Source organism: Lepidochelys kempii, chromosome 3, assembly GCF_965140285.1.
Source record: "Lepidochelys kempii isolate rLepKem1 chromosome 3, rLepKem1.hap1, whole genome shotgun sequence".
NCBI lineage: Eukaryota > Metazoa > Chordata > Testudines > Cheloniidae > Lepidochelys > Lepidochelys kempii.
Window position 1 is genome coordinate 118,273,409 of NC_136382.1, and position 24,412 is coordinate 118,297,820.

The 24,412-nt window shown below is 43.1% G+C and overlaps 1 protein-coding gene across 3 annotated transcripts in view; it reads right to left on the reverse strand.

The window, feature by feature from the left end:
• CNKSR3 (CNKSR family member 3) overlaps positions 1-24,412 on the reverse strand; it is a 99,228-nt gene that overhangs the window by 34,188 nt on the left and 40,628 nt on the right. For all 3 annotated transcript variants that reach the window (XR_012158097.1, XM_073337707.2, XM_073337708.2), the window contains 3 exons: positions 15,817-15,980; positions 2,591-2,793; positions 1,135-1,222 (listed from right to left, as the gene is read on the reverse strand). Coding sequence is in view for 2 of the 3 variants with exons in the window: in XM_073337707.2 (XP_073193808.1) it covers positions 1,135-1,222; positions 2,591-2,793; positions 15,817-15,980 (455 nt within the window). In the remaining variant the exon portion in view is untranslated. The remainder of the gene's footprint in view (positions 1-1,134; positions 1,223-2,590; positions 2,794-15,816; positions 15,981-24,412) is intronic.

Sequence of the window (24,412 nt, forward strand, 5' to 3'; positions counted from 1 at the left end):
ATTGAGAAGCCTTGAATGGTCATCTGCAAATGCACTGTTAAAAGTTAGCTAGCTATAGGGTTATGTGCAGAATGCCCCACAGCAAGGGTAAGAAGGGCATGGAGCAATTAAGCAATAAACCCTGTTTGGGTCCCTGTTTCCTGCTTTTAATAGGACACTCCAGCACGAATCATTTGAGGTCACCTGCAAGAGCTTCTCTCCCAAAAGGGGAGAAGCAATTAACTCATTTTCTTTCAATATACTGTATGTATGGTTTTGAGAAGTTTTTGAAAATGACATAGCTTTTTCCTCACACACGAAGTGCACAAGTCCATGCCACAGATTTCATCCCACCTACAAAAAAACCCCCACAATAAAATCCCCAACACACACCACTTACCTGACCATCTCCTACAAGGGAGTTCCATGCTCCAGCAGGCATCAGTGGGAGCTGCATATCACAGTATGGTACGTACTGAGGCATCGAAGGAGAGTGGGAGCCAGCCACTCTGACCCCAGCTATACCCAAAGCATGAAATGAGTTGGTCTGCTGAAAGTCACTTACATGCCAAATGACCCTCTAGCCATTACGATTTTGGCCAATCACAGCTAATAGTTAATTTTTAATAAAACATTGTGGAAGTCAGCCTGGTGGAAACAGAAACGTGAGGAAAAGGCAGCTCTTTCCGTCACCTGTTGCAGTCCACACCCAGCGGCTACTGCTCTCTTCCAGGGTATAATTTGAGTTGCTATTTTATTTATTAAAACAAGTTACCAACGTTGATTCTAACTGGAGTTAAAAAAACAGCTTTCAGGTTTTCAAATTCAAAGCAGCTATTCCAGGGCCAAACCCAACCCTTAAAGTTAATGAAAACACTAATGGACTTTAAAATGGGAGACACCTAGCTCAACATTGCTGAGAAGTTTTGAAATTAACTAAACAAAAATCTCAACTGCAGGAGAACAGAATGACCAAAGTTGGTAGCAGCCAGCATGCACTTGATCATTATCACGTGTATGGTACTCCAGCATATGTTTTCCTCATTAACAAGTTGCACATAACTAGCACACAGTTATTTCCCCAGCCACCCACCTTCCTTCCTTTTTTTGGAGAGGTGAGAAGAAAAGCTGGGAGGAGGTAAAAAGTCAACTGACCTTCTGAACTGTGGTAGTGAGATCCAAGCAGAGCTGAATGATTCTGTTCTTTGTCGCTGAGAAGTCAGCAATCCCTGTAAATGGGGCCCTGTAACAAGACAAAATCCCCTTAGAATGAAAAGCCCTCTCGGCTTCCAACTCTGGCTGTTAATGGGCACAGCACATAGATTTACACAGTTGCAGGTCAGATAGCAAACCTGAGACATGCTGGAACTATCCCGTTAACACAGTAAAAATGTAATCTGAATAACCGTAGCTGCAGTAAATAGACTAAAGTGCCTTTTAACACAAGTGCACCAATATGGTGAGCAACAAACTACCCTTATAACAAGTGTATTCTTTATCATGAAAAATATCTCAGCCAAGATCAGCCTCTGTAATGGCTTGCTTTCCTCTAAGAGGTAAATCTGAACAGCTGCTAACCTTTCAGCACTGTTTACAAAGGACTCAATTCTAGCTCAGTGATTATACCCTCCCTTAAAGGAGACCACTTTAGAGAGCTGTTGAGGGGGCACCTCAGCCCCACCTGCTACTTTATGAGGGGCAGGGAGAGAAGGGAAAGAGTTCCAAAACACTGACTGGGCTCAAAGTTGGATAAGTCAGCCATCTTGCTGCTGGGGCTAGCAGACAGGAAAGTTGGTGGGGGCTGGCAGTGACCGCAGGAAAGGACCAAGTGAGAAGAGCAAGCTACTGCCAGGGAACACCACCTGACAGTGACAGGAGGGCCATTCATGGGATAACAGCTCTTCCTCCCCATGATCTCCTTCTGACTTCCCTCCCCACAAGCTGGGTCCCTAGGAAAGCTGGCAACATGCGAGAGAATTTACAATCCTCTCTTATCCTGTCCCAGCATCACTGCTTGGACACTATCTGCTCAGCTGCCTGTCTGTTTCCGCAGCAGCTGTCACAGAGCAACCCTAGCCCGTGTAAGGAAAAGCAAAGGAGTCTTTCTTGCTGCCTGTCTTTTTCCAGGCCACTGAAGCACACATTTGGGAAAGGAGCAAATTCAGTCAAAAATTAAAGCCACGTTAACAAATGACTGTTTTTTAGACAATCATTTTGTGTGAGGGGGTGGAGCAGAAAGTTGCATCTGTATAAGGGGGCGGGGAGAATGGGGAATTTTCTTTAAAGCCCTGTCTGAACTAGGGAATTTTTGGGGTGGGGGGTGTGGAGGAGAAGAGAGAGTTTCCAATCACTGTAAACACTGGTCAAATCCATTGATTTTAGAAGTATCATCACCCTATGCCCTGCAGCCACCAACAGCCTGGCAATTCAACTTGCTAATTACCGACATCCTAAGATTTAAATAAAGTGGTGGTCTGGGTGGGAACAGAGACATTTACATCCAGACATCACTCTAGAAGCTGCCTTTGGAAGCCGAAAACATTCATTTCACTAACACAAGTGACCATATAGATTTTTTTTTTTTTTTTAAATGAGAGTACCAATCTCATACCTGTCCAACCATGCTAGCAAGGCCTTAGCAGCACCAATGAGCTCCACCACTGAGGTGAGGAATTCATTGGGGGGTTTGTGTGAGGTTTTTCCATCATAATTCGAATTTTTCCTCCGGCTGCTGATGTAATTCTGCAGGTTGTTGGAAGAAGCTCGCAATTTGAGAACCAAGTTCTTCATATTGTCTGTTTCAAGGCCATAATTCTGCAAAAAAAAAAAAAAAAGAAAGATTTTTTTTAAATAGTTTTGTAAGTCAATATAGAGATCCCATCTAAGTCTGTTTTGTGGTGCAATTAGCTATTTGGGATGGAAGATCCAGAGTACTGCTTATAATTACTCTCTTGACAAAAGAAAAATTGTTTGGGAAAAAAGCAACTTGATTGAACCAGACACCATTGGACAACCCGCTCTGTGAAATGCAGTCTCTAATCTATATTAGGCATTTGAAAGTATGCTATTAATCCCAGTTATCCTCAGTGCTCTTAACTCCTAGACAATGCAGGAAGTCCCCAAATCCTGTTGTGGGTGTGTAGGTAACTGGTTTGGAAAGCAGGTGTAGGTGCTGTCCCAGATGCAAAGATTTGAAAAGCAGTCCATAGATTTCTGAACATTCAGATGCAGCAGGGTTCCACTTCCAGCTGCAGAATGCCACGGAGACAAAAGCTACCTGACTGAAGGCCTGACTTTACTATGTGACAAACCTCATCAATTTCCACTGAAGTCACTGGGAGTTGAGGGAACTCAATCTCAGAATATTAGGGCCCCAAATCCCATCACATCACTTGATTCTTAATGGAACACAGCAGCGTTGATTTCACTTTTCTCCCTTTAAAGGTAATGGAAGTCTGGCTGCTCCCAGTACTATGGTGGAAAACCAGAAGCAGCATAGCTATGTTCCACTCACAACAAAAAAGAGGGGGAAGTTTAAACCTGCTGAGGGACAAAAGCTGAACTACCAGGCAACAGATAGGATTAAATATTTACACTAGGGTTTTGACTGTGAAATTATAACACTTCTGAGGTAAGTGTTCCCCTACTAGGAAAGGGCATTTATTTGCAAGTGTATGGACAGCATCAACACTATGCATAAAAGAGTGAAAATTGCCTTTGAAGTCCCTTCCCCCCATCCCAAAAGGTAAAACCTATGGAATACTAGATCACTCAGGAGAGTGATAATACAGAGAGAACCTGTAACATCTAGGTCGCGAGTTCAAAGGCACCCAAGTCACTAGTAACAAAAATTAGAATCCAGTTGGCTTACGCAAAATCAGTTTGTCTCAGTCCAAATGTCAGTTACAAAACCCATGCTGTATCTGTTCTGTAGACAGAGGTTAAGGCCAACATTTTCAAATGTGATTAATAATTTGGGATGCCTCACTGGAGGCATCTTAAAGAAGCTTGATTTTCAGAGGGCAAATAGGTCCCTCAGCACTTTCTGAAAAATAAAGTCCCTTTTTCAGGTTGAGCACCAAAAAACAGGGGTACCCAAAATCACTAGTCATGTTTGAAAAAGCTTGACCCTAGTCTTTAGGGTCTTATCTGCACTTGAGATCTTTGTGAAATTCTCCCATCACTGCTATTGCCCAGATGAATTTCCACCATCCCTAGCAATGGCAGAAGCCCTAGCACAGACTAGCTATGCTCGGAGTTGGAGCTACACTAATGCCAGGGCAACACTGGAACTTACAAAAACCTCTGTTTAGACACAGCTCAAGGGCACCACTCTAGCACAAAGATTACTTAGAAAGAAAAACAAAACAAAAAAAAAACTACACTGCAACTCAAGAAGTTATTACAGAGACATGATGGGCTAGAACACGTGCTAGGAATGGGGAAAGCCTTCTGATGATTTTCAACTGCACTTTGTATCTATACTGATTTGTAAGAGATGAGAGACAACAAACCACTTGTCCCCGTACAAATCTCATGCCGCCACCACTTCCTCCCCTCAATCACAGCATTTCTCCCAGAAGCCCCCTTATGGCCTTCAAAAACACCTCTTCCCACTCCATTAAGCTTACATGATCCGTGACCCAGCTTTACTGGCAATATTCCTGATCTAGGATCTCTTATGCAGATTGTTGTGCTCCACTCTACTCAAGTTTCATGTACTCCCTGGCTTTCCTGGTCAAATGTGCCTAATGAAGTCTGGGATACCATGGACTGAAAAAGCTGTAGCACAAGTGACAGGGAACTTTTTATTTATTTATTTTATTTTAAAAGAAAACACCCCACCCACAAAAAAAGCCTATAGAACTCCCCTCAGGAATCCACAAAGCTAACACATACTGGCATTGTTCAGCCACCAAATTGCCTTTAAAACTACCTCCCAGTTCTGGCCACAGTCCAGCGGGTATACACTGCAAAAGTCTACTAGAGCACTTGACAAGGGAGCACATGGTATCTAGAGTACAGCTAGAGAGGTGTTGCTGAGATGAGAGAGGATGTGGTCTAAGAAACAACACCCTTCCAACAGCAGAGGATATCCTTAAGTTTTCCGTCATCCCAGAGCAGGAAAATTTCTGGCTTTAATAATAAAAGTCTGAGCATTACATTCTGTAGCCATATAAAAACTTGCCACCTTTCGATTTAAAGTAAAACAAAAACAAGAGACGATCATTTTGATGAGTTTCTTGCAGCCAAGTTCTTTCATCCTCTTACACGATGCTGCAATATTGTTTGTTTTTGGTGTGCTGCTTCCTCACCACCAGCTCTGAGTGCCAAGCCACTTCCTGCAGCCACAAGAACGTGAAAATAGCAGCGTCCTAGAAGAGTATAAAAGCCTAATTACTCTGGCAAGGGGAGAGAGCAAACAGAATATCCCTTCACTCGGGACTGAAAACATTATAGGCCCTTTTAACCCATAAGGAGAGCAACTTACTCAAACAAGTTATTAGATGGTTAGAACCACTCGATAAAGAGCTGTGATCCTTTCAGATGAGGCAGGGTGAGGGACAACTGCAGAATTCCCAAGGCCTGAGTTTCAAGCACTCAGGCATGCACTCAGATGCATAAAAACGAGAATGCAACTGCATGCCTAATTAGTGCAAGCAATTATCACCATTGCACGCGAAGAAGTTACTCACTTTGTGCAGCAACAATGGTTCTTCGAGATGTGCAACCCTACGAGTTCCCCATTGTAGGTGTGTCTGCTTCCCTGCGCTGCTTATCGGAGAACTTTGGTATCAGTGTCTGTTGGGCCTATGCTGCGCCATGAGACTAGTCAGTGCGTGTGGGCTAACTGTCCTCACTTCCTTCTCTACCACAGTCAAAGAAGTACTCCAAAGTAGAGGGGAGGAGGGTGGGTTGTGGAACACTCACAGGGACACACATCTCGAACCACCATCATTACTGAACAAGGTGAGTAATGACAGGTTTCAGAGTAACAGCCGTGTTAGTCTGTATTCGCAAAAAGAAAAAGGAGTACTTGTGGCACCTTAGAGACTAACCAATTTATTTGAGCATGAGCTTTCGTGAGCTACAGCTCACTTCATCGGATGATGATGAGTAATAACTTCTTAGGGACACTCCTCGATGGATGCACCATTGTAGGTGACTACCAAGCTGCAACCCTTTTGGAGGGTTGGGACTTCGGAGTTGAGTCAGTCACAGATGACAGTACTGTGAAGCCAAAGATGGCATTAGAGGTGGAGTCCCCAGTGACCTGTGAAGGTGTGAGCAGACACCCACATCACCACTCTGCAGATATCTGCAATAGGGACATCCTTAAAGAAGGTGACAGATGAGGAGATCAATCTTGTGGAATCTGTATGGATAGAGTCTGGAGGGGGTCATGTTACGAATTTGGTAGCACTGTCTGATGCAATTCGAGACCCACTTAGAGTGTCTTTGGGCTGATACTGCTGAACCCTTTGATCTTTCCACCATGGAGAGGAATAGTTTAGGGGACTTCCTGAAGCTGTGTGTCCTATTGAGGTAGGATGCAAGGGCTCTCCTAACATCTAAGGTATGCAGTATGGCTTCCCTGTTGTCTCAGTGAGGCTTGGAGTAGAAGATGGAAAGGTGGATAGACTGATTCATATGAAATGACGATGTTATCTTAGGAATGAACTTTGGATGCGACCTGAGTGTAACCTTGCCTGGGAAGAATACTGTGTAAGGGCGATGCACCATCAAAGCTGCTATCTCCCCTATTCTTCTAGCCGAGGTGATTGCTATCAGAAAGGCCGTTTTCACCGATAGGTATGTCAGTGAACAGGTAGCCATAGGCTCAAAGGGGGGTCTGGTCAGCCTTTTCAGTACCAGGTCTAGGTTCCATGAGGGGTAGAAAATCAAAGTTGAGGGAAGAGGTTAGTTATACCCTTAAGGAACCTTTTGGTCATTGGATGCGATAGTACTGAGTATCCCTCTATGGGTCGGAGAAACATTGTGATGGCTGCTAAGTGGACCCTGAGAGAGCTCAGGGAAAACCCCAATTTTTAAGGGTCAGAGCATATTCCAGAATACGTGGAAGAGTTGCTGACACTGGAAAGATTTGTTAAGACATGCACCAAATCTGAAACCACCTCTACAGGTAACTGCTTTGCCTGAAGGACTTTCTACTGTGTTACAGAACTTCTTGCACTTCCCTTCAGCATGACCTTTCTAGGTGCTGGAACCATGTAGGAGCCATGCTTTGAGGCAGAGTATCCCCAAGTTGGGATGTATGCTTTGTCCTGTGAGAGGAGGTGCAGAGAGTTCAGAAGGGAGATCAGCAAGCACATCACGAGCTGCATCAGGTAAGGGTACCGGGTCTGTCTTGGCCAAGTAGGAGCAAATCAGGATTATGTGAGCTCCATCCCTCTACCTTTAGCAGGATCTTCAGCAGAAGGGGAAATGGAAGGAAAGCGTAAAGAAGGTCCTTGTCCCAGGGGAGAAGGAGAGGATCTCACAGAGAGTGCTGTCCAATCTCCACCCTGGGGTAGTATCTTGGATACTTCTTGTTCTGGTAAGTGGCAAACAGGTCTGTGAACTGTGTTCCCCACTGTGAGAACAAGTCGCGAAGAACTGACAGATGCATCTCTAATTTGTGATCATGCAGAAATTTGCCAGTGAGCTTGTCCGCTATCGAGTTCTGCGAGCCCGGGAGGTAAGCTGCGGACAAGGTGACGTGAGAGCTATACCAGGTCCATAGCCTAATTGCGTCCGTGCATAGAGCGGGTGACCTTGCCCCTTCCTGGCGGTTCACGTAGTACATGCAGGCTATGTTGTCCATTAGGATCTTCGTATGTGATCCTGCTCTCAGTGGGAGGAAATGGGCGCAGGCATTCCTGACAACTCTCAATTCAAGGAGATTGATATATAAGAATATCTCCACAGGTGACCATTTGCTTTGCATTGCATGGCTGTTCAGATCCGCGCTCCATCCTCTGCGCAATACGTCGGTGATAAGGAGCAACGATGGTGACACCTGTAAGAAGGGAATCCCTTTGCATGCATTGGCTGGGTTTTTCCACCAGGCCAGGCAGTTTTTGATCCTGGTAGGTAGTGACAGGGTTTGTTCACACTGTCTCTATTCAGCCTGTAAACTGAACTGAACCATAGCTGTAGGCATCGCATGTGGACTCGGGCATCCGGTATCACAGCTTTGCTCGCACCATATGCCCCTGGAGTTGGAGGCAGAGTCTGGCTGGTATTTGAGGTCTGTACTGAGCTGGATCTATGAGTAACACCAGGGATAGGAACCTGTCTTGAGGTAGGAAGGCTTTGGTGTTGAGCTGAAGGCCCAGACCTGTGAACAAGCATATCATGAAGTCGGTGGCTTGACAAGCCTCCTGGAGCAACTAGGTTGTGAGAAGACAATCATCCAGATAAGTGTAGATCATTATCTCTTGTAAGTGTAGATGAGTGGCTACCACTGAGAGAACTGGGAAAATATACTCTCAGGGCTAATCAAAATCTGAAGGGGAGGACTCTGTATTAGTAATGGTCATGTTCCAAAATAAATCTGAGAAATCGTCTGTAAGCCAGTAATATTGAAATATGAAAGTAGGCGTCCTGCAGGCTGAAAACCAGTCTCCCTGTTCCAATGATGGACTAATCATTGATAAACTGACCATCTTGAACTTCTGATCCTCAAAAAACTTGTTGAGAGCTCTGATGCCCAGGATAGGTCTCCAACCTCCCTTCCTTTTGTGCATTGGGAAGTAAAGACAGCAGAACTCCTTGCCTCGTAGATGCTGAGGTACCTGTTCTATAGCTCCTAACTGTAGGAGTTGACCTACCTCCTGACATAGTAGACTCTTATGAAAAGGGTTCCTGAAGAGGCAGGGGAAGGGTGTTGTGGGGGTGTAGAAAGGTGAACTGGATGGAGTACCTGGAACTGATAATCTCTAGGACCTATCTGTCCCACATTATTTACTGTGGAACGCTGCCAAACAGTAGTCAAATTGGTGCATGGTCACAGACAGTAGTAGGGAGTGGTCTTGTGATGCCTCGACCCGCCTGTCAAAAGTGGTGTTTAGGGCAGGTGGTTGGACGAACATTGAAGAGAAGGTTTAAGGTGGCCTAGGAATACAATTTCCTATCAAGGACATCGAGGCACTTCCAGTCTCTGTCATAGGGTGCTCCCCTAGAACGATGATGTTGTTGTCACAGCATCCACCACGATGGAACTGGGTGGTGGGTAGGAGAAAAAACTGATTCCTTTGTGGGGACATAATATTTCTTGTCTACCCACTTGCACATTGAGGCTATCGATGCCAGGGTTTGGCACGCCGTTTTAGCCAGTTCTAAGATCGCTTTATTGATTGGGAGGCTGATTTTTTAAAAGGACAAAAAGTGGAGGATGACAATGAGCTGCTGGTGCGTGTCTGATCTCCTCCAATGGTATGTGGAGAGTATCTGCTACTCTATTCCCCTGCTCCTGAAACAGGTGGAAGTCATCTGCCACAGATGGTGATGCAGGCATGACCACTTCATCCAGCAAAGAGGAAGATATGGCTTTAGGTGTTATCTCCTCTCCTCCTCCATATCCCCTTCTTGCTCCACTGTCTCTTGAGGCTCTGAAACCTTCAATGCTGTGGCTGAGGGAGCGTGCTTGGAGGGTTGTAGGTGATGCTTGAAGCTCATGAGGCAGGCTGTCAGTGTGCCACCCAGCAGTCCCAGTATGGCCACTGTGGTGCCATAGGGCCTGATGGACTTGCCCACTGGTGGCTGTACCAAGATGGTGGTGGTGCCATCTGCTGGTACATTCCCAGACCCTACTGATAGTAGGTCCATATGGCACTCGAGAGGAGTACTGCAATACGCCGTCCGGTTCACTATCCAATCCCTCACTTGATAGTGGGGGAGGGCATGGCATGATTGAAGGGACATACCCGTGCCCAGCAATGGCTTGGTGCCATGAACTCAGTATCGAGGGGCAGAGAGTTGGGTGCCTCCATCATGCCTAGATCACCAGCTTGATGGAATTCTAGTGGTACCGAGTGTCCCGGTATTGGGCGAGATGGAGACCTTGCCTGTACTGGTCTCTCCAGTGCCTGGTAGGCTATTATCGCTGGCATTACCAATGTCAGCACACATACCAGGAGCATTTTAGGGCATTTGCCCTTATTTCTCAGTATCAAAGATTCGGTTTCCATGCCCAAAGGGTCCATGGGCCTACAGCAGTACCAGATACTGATGGTCACTGTGACGCATGGGTGCTGAATTGTACTCTCGGTGTTGGCAGTGCCGAGGATACCAAGTGAGATGGCAGTAACTTTCAGCTATCCCGGTTCTCGCTGAGGGAACTCCTCTCAGAGGTTTAAAAAAAGTGGGGAGTCCCTGGACCATTTCTTAGACCCCCTATCCTTCAAAGTCTAAGACTGAGGGGAAGACTCATGCTCATCAGAGAGCTGCTTCCATAAAGATGATTTTTGGAGGTGCTCTCTGTCCTAGGGGGATCTCAGGTGGAGCTGATGACAGAGGGAACACTTCTGCTGGATGAGGCCCTCGCCGAGGCAGTAGATGCACTGGGATTGCTTGTCCATGACTGGGATTGCCTTGTTGCAAGTGCAGCACTTCTCGAAGTCCAGAGAGCCAGGCATACCCTTGTGTGGGAAATGTCTTCCCCCCTCCCCACTGCAACAGAGGTTGACAAAAGAACAGAGTCCTTTCTTCTTTTCAGTTTGGTTTGTTGTTTTTTAAAAGGCATGGCCAAATAAAATGGAACAAGGAAAGAAAAAAGAGGTTTCAAGGGAAGCTAAATTTTAGCAAAATAAGAATGTTAACGATCCGCAAACATACAGCAACGGCTCCATCTCTAGCTAGGGGTGGAGCTAGCTTGAAAAGCAACTGAGGACAACGACAGAGCACGTGTGAGCCCAACAGACACTGCTACCGAAGTTCTCTGATCAGCAGCGCAGGCACACAGCCATACCTACAGTGCAGCACCCATAGAGACTCAACTCGAAGAACCACCAGCTACTGCACAACTGTTTGAAAGAAAATCACCCTCTCATACAGGTTTTATGGGAAAATGAGGGTTTCCAAATTGGATTTAATTCCGTTCCACGCTATCTGAGTTCCCATTCTGCACCTAATACCATGGGATCTGAACACCTACGTTATTCTGATGCTTGATCTCCCTCCAATTACTTCTTTGATTTAATCAGAACTTCTTTCATGTGAATTAATGTTTTTAATCTTCAAAACGTTTTACAAATATCAGTCAGTCAATCTTCAACACCGCCAGGAGCTGGCTAAATATAATCCACTTCATTTTAGTTTCTCCATCTTTAAGAACAGATTAAGTGACTCACCAGAGGCCACCAAAGGAGTTAGAGTCAGGATTAGAATCCAGGAATTGCTGGTTCCCAGTCCCATGCTCCAGTTATGCCACCTCTCCCTATTTATACCAAGTATCAGTCGCTGATGTTTGGCAGGTAGCTGAAGCCCCAAAAATTTAGCTTTTTGCTTTAAAAAAAAAAAAGTTTAATACAACCCGACATTAATGTTTTAACTGTTTATTATTTCAAGAAAAAAAGTTGTGTTGCTTATGTATATAGAAACTGTTTTCTAGTTCAATACATCAAACTTTATTTTTCATCAACACACACAAAGAAGTGGGCCCTTGGGAGCACATTATGTCAAACATTCCTATCTGATTATTCATTAATTTGGGAAGACACATGTAAGGGTTCAGTTTAAATAAGACACCTCAAAGTGCGTCTACTTCCCCCACTCCGCCACCAAACCACGTTATAGTTTACAGAGACAACAGTCTGCTAAACACTACACTGATCTGACAACTAGTTGAGTTAAGGTAACCGACATAGAAGTAGATGACATTTAAAAAAATAATTTTCAACTGGAGACTTCTTAATAAAGTGTGTGGGGGGGGGGGGGTGGAAGAGGGCAAAAGATCCAAAAAAGTGTAAATTCTGAATATACATTGATTCCAATTTCCTTCAGCATCAAAATGTTAAAGTGAATATAGTGCTGGGGTAAGTTGTGGGCTCGAAACCTCCACAAACTTAAGTTATAAATTTATATACATAGACAGTTACAGCACAAGCACAGCAGCATACACTTAACCTAAAACAAAGATTGCTATCCATCCTGGTATTTTTGGTTCATAGAATATCAGGGTTGGAAGGGACCTCAGGAGGTCATCTAGTCCAACCCCCTGCTCAAAGCAGGACCAATCCCCAACTAAATCATCCCAGCCAGGGCTTTGTCAAGCCTGACCTTCATCTTTAATTTTTCAGGTCAATTCTGCAAGAACTACTTATATGTTGTCACTTTGCACTGGAATCCTCTAAAATGCCATCATCATACAACTTGATTTGGTGGTCTTGTGAAAAACTGATCAGATCATGCATGTCACATGATGCTGAAGACGACGACACGCCAAATATAATTACATTGTACTGCACCACACTGATACAACATCACAAGCATTGCTACAGCATGAGGGAGGAGTTTGCCCTATCAGGCAAAACTATCAAAGGCAGATCCACCACACCAAGATCCCTCAACTCTAAGGTAGAGAAAAAAAAAAAAAAAAAAAAACAGCTGCATCTTTCTACCATGGTTGAAGATCTAGTCTGTGCTTTAACATATATAGGAGTATTATAAGCTACAGGAGAATTTGGGACCCTAATCCCAAGAGCAAACTAAAGATGAAGCTATTATTTCCCATTAATGCCTGCACTGTTCTTCATTCACTGAACCTATGCCAAAGTCTAGTCATATCCTCGGCAAGATGTTCCACAAGTTTACCACCTTTCCAGGTGATTTTTGCACAATTCTGCTTCATGGTGACATCTTAACTTTTAAATTTGTGCCACCATTTCTGTGGTTTAACTGGAGTTTAAAAAGCAAGTGCATGTCCCTTTAAAATTTCAGTCAACTAAAGTGTCTGCTCCCCACTTTAATGTATGGAAAGCCAGAGATACTCAATTTGATTTTTTTTTAAAGTTCATTTTCTGACAGAACACCCTTTTAATCCAAGGTTTAAAGAAAAAAAAAAAGTTTTTTCTGCTCCATCTACCTGTTGAGAAGGGTATTTTAGGCAGGCTCAAGAGCAACAAACATACATGCTCAGAGGGGAGCCCCTCGCCCTCTTCCTCAGAGCACACACTTGCCTGTTGTCTCTTCAGTTACAGTACTGCTGCAGGTGTTCTTGATAAACACCCTTCTGAAAAGGCTAGGGGGAGGATATACAATCAAAACACAAAACTGATTTTGCACAATGAACTGTCAAATGAACAACATAAACAAACAGAAAAAATAGATCTACTCTAATTTTCACTTATACTATCTTAGGGGTGGTTTACTACAGCAACAGACAACATTTACAGATGGAAGTTATTTTCAAGTTGACAGTGTCCTTTTAATATCATTAGCTCTCATCCTTCAATGTGGTCCTCCTTTAGATTTTCTTTGATGTCCTTTCCACAATGACATCTTAGCCTCAGACTCTCCTGTATTCAGTGGCTGGATGGGCCTAGAAAAATCTCAGAGGTTGACAATCTGGCGACCATTTAAGGAGAAAGATGCTTCAAAGGCAACTTTCCTTTCTTTCTTTCGGGGTCGCAGGAGTTCTTGTGGTATGCAGTGGAACCAGAGGACACTCTTGAAAGAGGTCGAGAAAAAAAAACATGCTAGGCAGGACTGGGGGAAAAGAGCAATCTTTTATAAAGGCTCAGAGTGGGAATAAAGCACCAAGTTCCTGAGAAGGCCACGTTGTGGGGTATAAGCCCAGTTGCATTTACTATGTGCCAGGTCACGTAGGAGTAGATTGTGGGAGGTGGAAGAAGTCTTCATAAAAGTATGCTTCTAACAGTAATTATGGATTGTTTTTTGGCTTTTTAATTCGGGGGTTAGGGGGAAAAAGTCACTTCAGCACAAAATACCAGAATGCATTAATGCATAAAACTGTATCTGAAGGACCTTGGGATGGTGAGGGGGAGGAAGGAGGGGGAGGAGGAGGAGGAGACCTTCTCCTTCATATGAAAAGTGAAAGCGCTAGCAAAGCCATGAAAAGCTGACTTACATCCAAACATGAAGCAGAAACACTGGAGCACAAAATTAAGGCTGATTTGATACAATAATGCCTTTCCTAAAACTCAAAAAAGAAATTAAGGTGACGACAAAAGACAAAGCTAAAACACAGGAACACCTCCCCCCAAAACTCCCTCTACCCAAAAAAAGAACAAGGACATTTTAGTTACAGCATATGAACTCTGTCTAATGCATTAACTTGAACTGTACTACACAAAAGTATTTCCAGAAATGGGCCTGAGGTCAAAACTTTTGTCTACAAAGGAAATTAGGAGGAAATTGTAGGAGATAAAACAGCTTTAGGTTCTGGCAGTCATCCAGCTTTGTTTTATTCTCATATTATAATAGTAAGGAAAAAATGCCTTAGGGTGGCTGCCACATCCATTATTTCACTCAGGCCAATATACAGTACATTTGTGAATTCACCAGACTCTCTCCCTTGCCTGACACACTATACCCCATCCCCACAGCATGAGTTATGTTTCAGTTCTTCCGTTAAGTGAAGATTAACGTTAAAAAATATTGATATACAAAAATATTTAGGAAAAAAGCCTTTGCTATTGTACAAATGTTTTGGCTGAAGTATTTGAACAAAATATTTATAAATTCTGTTGATGAAACACAGTGGCTTTGTTATAGGATATCCCGTTTGTCGTTGGTTTAATCGAGTACAAATGATCTCTGTACCATCTTTCTGAAACAAGAATAGCACATTTCACATGGAGTAACAGCTCTGTCCATTTTAAGAAGAATACACTCAGTGCAGCAAACGTTACATAATGAATGGAATGTAGGCCAGTAATGGCAAAAGAATTGCTGAGCATTCTTTCCCACCATTCTCAGTGATGTAATTGTATATATTTCTGGCTCTAGCTCATAGCATTACATCAGACACGTACTCAAAGTGTGTCCAAATCATGACTTTTAAATAAACTGTATCTGTAATACTGTACCACCAATACAGACATCAATTTATGCATTCATTCCAGAGCAGGTCTACATTTAAAACCCATACATACAATTATACAAAGGGAAGGAGGGAAACAGCTGAAATTTCAGATACAATGATTTTTTTTTTAATAGTCCTACCATCAAAATATTCCTTAAATCATTTTTAAAAGGTCTTTTTATAAATTATCTATAAGAGTACAGAGTTCTATAGTTTTGCTAGTTTATGGAGAAGAGATGTGGCTCGCCTAATCCAGTTTATATCAACAATTATTAACAACTGCCATTTCCACAATGTCATTTTTTATGACCAACGCACTATACTTGACAGTTATTTTCTCGGTAATGTGTACAGTGACAGGAACCATGTGATTTTACCTTAGTGCCACTCAAATAACTTCATTCTTCAAATGTAACCCATAATTTAGTACAGGGGTTCTCAAACTGGGGGTTGGGACCCCTTAGCGGGTCGTGAAGTTATTACATGGGGGAAGTCGCGAGCTGTCAGCCTCCACCCCAAACCTCACTTTGCATCCAGCATTTATAACGGTGTTAAATATGTAAAAAAAAAAAAAAATTAGTTTATAATGGCGGTCACACTCAGGCTTGCCGTGTGAAAGGGATTACCAGTAAAAAAGTTTGAGAACCAAGGATTTAGTATGTTAACAGGCGGGAAAAATATGCAAACACTTCTGAGATGGCACTGATTTGAATTAAACAATCTGCTACTATTTCATTTTCAACACAGTAAGTTTCTTAAACCACCTGTATGTTCACTGAATAACTGACCAGTGCACAGAGAAGATCCACCGCCTCCAGAACCAGTTCCTGGTGTCCAATTCGTGAGATACCCAACTCTTCAAGATCTTGATGTGAAATCTGTAACAGCTGTTCACCATTTATCTTCTCCCGTTCAAATTTGGGGACATACTGCTGCAGGCAATCATCCAAGCCTACCAAGAGCGTGAAAGACAAGCCAGTTAGAATTTTTGTTTTATTGTAAACACCACAAAGAAATGCTGTCACCAATATATGTAGCATTAGATTATCAAGCAAACACCACCTTACATCAGGTTGCATATTGGCAAAAAAGGGAACAAGGCCTGCTGCAACTGGTGTTCCGTCCACCCTGAATCGGTTATTAGGATTGACCCAAGACCCTTACAGAAGAACACAGCAAGTAACAATCTATACTATTTAGCAGCCAAGATAAGCGATGTGCTTTATAGGAAGCAAGAAAAATCAAGGCCCGTCATACTTTGAAAAAAGTTCAGTCTAAAAAACAGAAAAACACCACGCTGAAAGGAAGGGAAGCAATATAAAGTCAAAGTAATCAAGATGTTTGACATGTCTCAATATTTTCATGATTTATAGGAGACAAATTGCATATACTATCATTCCCTGAATCATCCATTCCCCATTGGAAAAGTTGAAGCCCAAAGTCAACATGAAATCTAGTTAGCTTTGTATTTATATTTAAAAAGAAAATATTTAAAAGTAGTTCCAGGTACAACACCTGCTATCTGAGTTCCCTTGTTGATTTTTACAATTATAATTTTCCTAGTTTTACAAAAATAAATAAATTCCATCTCTTGTTGCTACATGCAAGATCTTTAAAAACAGAGGAAACTGACTATGACAAGGAACTCATGAAAATCAACTATACATCATGGAATCAAATGAAGAAAAAAAAATCTCTTCTCTAATGCCTTACAATTATAACAATCTTAGATGCTAGTTGTAAGAATAGAAGGTTGTCAAGGTTCCTCCCCCACTCTGAACTCTAGGGTACAGATGTGGGGACCTGCATGAAAACCTCCTAAGCTTACTTTTACCAGCTTAGGTTAAAACTTCCCCAAGGTACAAATTAATTTTATCCTTTGTCCTTGGAATAACCACTGCCATCACCAAACTCTAACTGGGTTTACTGGGAAACATAGTTTGGACACGTCTTTCCCCCCAAAATCCTCCCAACCCTTGCACCCCACTTTCTGGGAAAGGTTTGGTAAAAATCCTCACCAATTTGCATAGGTGACCACAGACCCAAACCCTTGGATCTGAGAACAATGAAAAAGCATTCAGTTTTCTTACAAGAAGACTTTTAATAGAAATAGAAGGAAATAGAAGTATACCTTACAGGGTAATTAGATTCAAAACATAGAGAATCCCTCTAGGCAAAACCTTAAGTTACAAAAAAGACACACAGACAGAAATAGTCATTCTATTCAGCACAGTTCTTTTCCCAGCCATTTAAAGAAATCATAATCTAACACATACCTAGCTAGATTACTTACTAAAAGTTCTAAGACTCCATCCCGGCAAAAGCAGCATACCGACAGACACAGACCCTTTGTTTCTCTCCCTCCTCCCAGCTTTTGAAAGTATCTTGTCTTCTCATTGGTCATTTTGGTCAGGTGCCAGCGAGGTTACCTTTAGCTTCTTAACCCTTTACAGGTGAGAGGATTTTTCCTCTTTAAAGGGGTTTACCCTTCCCTTTATATTTATGACAAAGGTAAAAAAAATATTCGAACAGAAGTGTTTTTAAAGTTGATGGGGTCCTCTTAATGTCCTTCTCCAATTTGTAGACATACTTAAACAGAATAAAGGGAAACAAATCACCCTGATTCAGTCAGCTTTATATAGATGCATCGGTGTGACTGACAAAATACATGGCTAGACACATGAGAACTACATATTTGAAATATAGCCCATGTATATGACAATTGTATAACATATACTGTAACTGTTGACAAGAATGTATCAATATGTTTTCAAGAGTTTAGTGTTAATATTTATTTTTCCTTCTTCATGGAGATTGGCCTGGGGGTTCCACACATCACCAATGGAAACAGTAATAATATCCTGAACTAAAAGGAATGAGGAAAGATGAGAGTACGGAGTACACTCATCAACTTGCGACAGGTGACAAAAAACCAAGTGTTCCAGACACATTGACTTGCCACACCCATATCTGTGAGAAAATTAAAGATGACTTCGCAAGTCAAATGCAATGTGTTCATACAACAGCAGCAAAGTGTAAAGTGACTACTGCCGTACAATTTCTAGCCACAGGATCCTTGCAGATTGCAAGCTCTTGTGGGCTGAAACTTGTTTAATGCACTCAACCTGCTCTGATGGCACCCTACCAGCAATGAACAGCAGCAATGGGCACCACTGGGATTAGGCAGTCTCTCCCCTTCCAAGAACTGTGCATGCTTAGTTGTTGTGATATGTCAAACCCTGAGTGGATGTACTCACACACGACTATTGACATACATGTGCTTAAAAAAAAAAAAATCAAGCTGTTTTGTGCTGCCAACACCTGCATTAGTGCCCAGATGCAAGTTGGCTGAACACAAATTTCCCAGTGCTCTGTCTCCTATTAAAATTGCAGTCTATTTTGGCAAGTTCTTGAGGGTTCTGAAAACTGAGTCCAGTGTTTGCTTTCTCCCGTGTGTGCCAAATTCCCCTTTGGGGTATGCAAACTATTTTCCCAGAAAATCTGGCTTTCATTGTTTAAAATATTCAAATCTAGATTTAAACAAATCTAAACCGAGGCTAATATACAGTACACATATTTGGCATTCCCCATTTTTAATGCTTGTCCTGTAGACCACTGTTTCCCATCATCACTTCCCATTGGAAGTTTCCATTACAAATTGTACAGACATCTCAAGCAACTAAATTTTACTTGGACTGCTAAAAAATTTTCTTCAAAATTTCTTGGATACAATATTCGTGTTCCTAGTATCTGTCCTGGTGCTGACCCAGTTTTTTTGACGGATTCTTTGGCTATATATATATATATATATTCATATTCTACACAAAGAGACACCAGACACATTAATGTGCACATCCCCATGAGAAATAGAATTGTGCCTTTCAGTTTCCTTGGGGCTTTTCCCTATTCACATTTTCCTCCTCTTGAATATATATCATCACTCAACATCTATTTCTGAAAATATGTATTTAAAAGAAAGATCCTGTGCTTTTCATAATAACCCTTAAGAACAATACTTTCATGGTCACTACACAAGAATATTTGTAAACTGAAATAATGCTACCAAATTATAAGGCTATTAATCCAAAACAGTCAACCCCAAGGCACAAGGATTGTTCATAGAGGGAAACACGCTTAAGACCAAAGTCATGAAAAGGTAATAATTTTTATGAAAAATCAGAAAACGAAGACCTTGAAACCCAAACACTTTTATAGCAAGTATTCACACTGATTTTTTTTTTCTTTTTTGCACTTAGGAACATGTGTGAGATTTTTTATATTTTAATTGAGATTGCAAGCAGATTTATAGTCTATTGTTTAATTTTCCATAGTGTGAATGAAATATTTATGTATGGTATGTAAGCCAAAAGAGCTCATGTTCCCATAATAGGGCAAAAGAAATTTCAGACAAACTCATGTAAATCTGGTTAACAAAAGAATTTGGAAAACATCTTCAAAAACAGCATTCAAATGCATCATGTGATGGGAATCTTGCTATATCAGCAACATTCCATCTCCTCCAACCATCTGAAATGTTCCAGATTCTATCAGCTTTATATATTAGTTTGTGCAATGCAGAGATTCTCTTATACACTTCAGTTTTCTCCATCTGCAGAACCTGGATGTTTCAGAGAACTTGGATTTTTCAGAAAGCTTACTTCTTCAGATACTTTTTAGATGCAGGGCACTTCAGAAGGAATACAATATTCTATCTCCTGCTTTCCAGTTCAGTTTCAGCAGATTTACACAATGGACAGTAGCATCAAAGCTACACAGAATACACGTGGTAGGAAGGGCAAAATATTACCTGTACGGTATGTGGCAAGGCAACTTTATAAAAAAAAGTTAGACTAGCTTATGGCAAATTAATGAATCATTCAGTATCACATCCAGGGCCAGATTCTGATCTCAGTCACACTAAATAGTTAACTCCATTGATTTCAATGGAGTTACTCTCAATGTATACCCCTGTAATTTAGAAAAAATGTAGCCCATTTGGAAAAGCAAGCTAGTTTTCTTCAGTATAACTAGAACTCCTCTTGCGTCTCATAAAATGCAATTCAGAATATGAAGTTGGAAAGAGTCTATATTCAATGTTATAAACCCACTTCAAATATGTCTCTAAAACAGTGGTCCCTAAACTGTGGGGCGCACCACTAAGGGGGGCGGGCAAATGGAGAAACATTCAGGGGGCACGCAGTAGGGTCTGGTTCAGCTACCATGGGGGACAAGGGGGCACGTGATGGGGTTTGTGTCAGCCTCCATAGGAAGTGGGGCGCATGCAACAGGGCCCAGGTTAGCCCCAGCCCAACTCTGGGCCAGGGCACAGCTCCACCCCCAGCTACAGTTCCACTCTACCCACTGCTCCAACAGCTGGCCAGTTCTGTCGTCATCCCCAGTTCAGCCCCCAGCTCCACCTTCAGCCCAAGCTCTGCTGAGCCAGCTGTGCATGAATGGAGAGGGGCAGACAGCTTCCAGTCTTGGAAAAGGAAAATATAAAGTTGGGTCCCAGCCTTAGCCAATAGTTCACTGTGCACAGGGAATTAAAAATGTCCACTATTTAAAAGACCAGACACTCAGCAATGAAATGATAAATTTGATTCTAGGAATATTGGAGGACAAAAAGGTTTGTCAACACAACAAACACATATATATGCAACAGTGATTTGTTTTGCTTAATCTGTATGCTGGGCCGATATCAGACAATTTAATTAGGACATAGCATGGAAATGGGCCGAAAACTTAGAAACTTATACCTAGTTTCCCTTCTGTAAAACGAATTATCTGGTATGCTAAAGCTGTTAACACTAATATAGCATCTGGCTATAAAAGAATAGCTGAACTCTAGTGCTAACTGGAGAAACCAATTAAGCGGACACCTAACACTTTGGATAGCATTTTAGGTCTCATGTTGACTGCCAAAGCCTTATCTGTTTCCTTGTCACTTTCAAGTAAACATTCTGAGGTTGTAAAAATCTGACCTTCATAACTGAGGATATTACAGTCTTACTCTGCTCCATTACTTCAGCATTTACTGCAGCATTGACACCTACCATTGGGAAACCACCCCTGGAGGGGGAAGAATCTCTCTCGATCCAATCCTCTACTGGTTTTAAAGAAGGTCACTCCTTGGCTAAGAGCCTCACTTATCCCATGTTTTGGTGATACCGTAGTGTTGGTTTCTTATATTTGATATTATGTTTTCATTAATTATCATCATTTAACCCCATTAATTCATTTTCACAACTCCAGGACTGAAAGGAATGGAAGTTGTAGAGATTATAGGGACCATATGGCATCATTAAGATAGGTGGGGGTGACAGAGTAGGGAAGCAGCAAGTAGGCTTAGGGGCACCATAGCAGGTAGATGGAAAAGGGAACTGGACCTAGAAAAGCTGCAAGCCAGCTCTGTGAAGCTAAAGAAGCAGCTCAGACTGAAGTAGCTGAGTGCCATAGGGTTGAAGAGATATATTAGAGGGAGGTACGACAGAGCCAGCTCAGAAGAAAGAGTCAGCTGGCTCGAACAGAGGCAGGCTGCAGCACAGGGGAAGTGCTATGTTACAGATAGGGCCATACCAAATTCATGGTTGGATTTTAGTCAATTTCATGGCCATAGGATTTTAAAAAACATAAATTTCATGGATTTCAACTATTTACATCTGAAATTTCACAGTGTTGTAATTGTAGTGGTCCTGACCCAAAAGGGAGTTGTGGGGGAAGGGGGGCGTCCCTCAAGGTTATTGGCGGTGGGGGGGGGGGGGGGTGCGATGCTGCTACCCTTACTTCTGCCTTGCTGTTGGTGGCAGGGCTGCCTTCAGAGATGAGCAGCTAGAGAGCGACGGCTGCTGGCCGGAAGCCCAGCTCTGAAGGTGGTGCTGCCACCAGCAGCAGCACAGAAGAAGGGATGGCAGGGTATGGTGTTGCCACCCTTACTTCTGTTCTGGTGCAGGCAATGCACTGCCTTCAGAGCCGGGTGCCTGGCCACTAACCGCTGCTCTCTGGCCAGTCAGCTCTGAAGTCAGTGAAGAAGTAAGGGTGGCAATACTGTGAACCCCACCCCACCCCCGCTACTCCCTTTTGGGTCAGGACTCCCAATGTGAGAAATGCTGGTCTTCCCTGTGAAATCTGTATAGTATAGGGTAAAAGCACAAAAAAGACCAGATTTCATGGTCCATGATGCATTTTTCATGGTCATGAATTTGGTAGGACCCTAGTTACGGAGTGATATCACTGACACCATCAGCCCCATGCAACTCATGGAATGTCAGGGAATGATGCAGCCACAGAGGTCTTCAGCAAACCAAAAAGTTCCTTTGACAGGTTTTGTTTTTAAAGGAGCAAATTAAAACTAATTTCAGTGTTAATTCATGTTCCCTCCCCACCCCACCCACAAATCACAGTTAGCAATAGGTATTCAGCACCTGCTTCTGGGTATTTCTTAATTGTTATGTTTGATTTTCCATTCATCTTGAATTATCTAAAATATTCTCTCTCACTTTGAGTATCATCAGATTACACCATTTTTTAGAGGGCTTCTTGGATTTGCTAAAAGAAGCTACAAGCTTCCAGGAGATCTTTGAAAAAATTTCTAGCACAGGGGTCAGCAACCTTCGGCATGTGGCCGCTCAGGGAAATCCACTGGCGGGCCGCGACACATTTTGTTTACATTGTCCGTCTGCAGGCACAGCCCCCCTACAGCTCCCAGTAGCCGCGGTTCACTGTTAATGGAGGCTGTGGGAAGCAGCGACCAGCACAGCCCTGCAGCCCGCGCCGCTTCTTGCAGCTCCCATTGGCTGTGAACGGTGAATTGCAGCCACTGGGAGCTGCAACGGGCTATGCCTGTAGAAGGTCAACATAAACAAAATGTCTCACGGCCCGCCAGCGGATTACCCTGATGGGCCACAAGCTGAAGGTTGCCGACCCTTGTTCTAGCATATCAAGCAGAATAAACAAACCTCTTTCAATGTGTGCTTTTGGCCATACATGTAAATTGCCCCACTGTCAGTCATGGCACAGTCATTATCTCATCCTAAGTATCACATTACAAAAAAGCCAGGAAAAAAAGAATCCATAATAGACTCTCTGCTACATAAAAATAACTTTTATAAAACTCCTACACCTTACATGGTCAAGTTTACTTATGGGCATATTAGCTCCTCCAAATTTTTGTCAAATCATTTAAGTAGGTCTTGGTGAAGCAAACAAAGGTCTGGTGCTGTATGATTAAGTCTGGGTTTACTGGCTGCTGATATTGCAGAGAACAGCATGACCTGGTGTATGGGTTCTTTCTTCTCTCTCCTTGTCATTCAGAGATGGGATTGGAAGGATTGCCAGTGTTTGCCTGCCAGCTTGGCCACACCTAGGAGAATGCCTCCCTTCTCATTTCCTCAAGCAGATCACAACAGGGATAGGAGAGGTATCCAATCTTCAGCTTTGCTAATGGACACCTACTGTCCCACTAGATCCCAGTGCACACCTTGTGCAACAATCGTTTTCCTTGTATATGATGGATATTGTATTGTACATAAAAATATTTGACCTGAAAATACACCAGACCCTCGCTAGAACTCGGGATTTGGGATCCATGCACGGTACCGCATTATAGCGGGGACCGCGTTAAAATGAATTGCAATTAAAGTAATTAAATTTGGGATCCATGGCCACTGCTGCATTATTTGCGAATTTGCGCTGTATAGACGCGTGTTCAAGTGAGGGTCTGGTGTACTATTTATTAAAGTTTGCCCAGAAATTAAATCCATATAGTTCACATTCACCCATAACTCTATTACAAGATAAAACCAAAAGCTTTGAATATAACAGGGTGGCCAAATTTACCGACCCTCTGAACCGCATGCGACAATCTTCAGAAATTCAAGAGCCAGAGCACGCCTGCCGGGGGTCCAGCCCCATTGCAGCTGGAGCCCCGAGACAGCCCCCATCCCCACTGGCAAAAGCCAAAAGCGACGTTGGTGGGGGGAGGGGTGAGCAGGGGGTCACATGCCTCCCCCAGATTTTTGTCAGGGTTTGCTGGCCCCGCTTAGTTAAAGGATGCCACCGGGCCCCCTCCTTGCATGGCAGCTGCTGCAGCCGGCAAGCTGGGAGCTGCGGCAGTAGGGAGAGGAACTGCTTTTGCTGCTGCCTCTCCCCATGGAGCCCTCCTTACAGCTGCCAGCTGTTTGCCTCTGTCTCTCCACACAGAGAGAACACCTGGGAGCTGCAGGGAGGGGCCACTGAGGGTGGGGGAGGGTCTCAAGCTGTTGGGGGGGGGGGTGAGCCTTTAAATTGTGCCCCCCACCCCCACCACACATACTCAGCAGGCACAGTCATCTCTGGCAGAAGCCCCTAGCCCCACCACCCTGCTGCAGGGTAGAAGCCCTGAGTCTC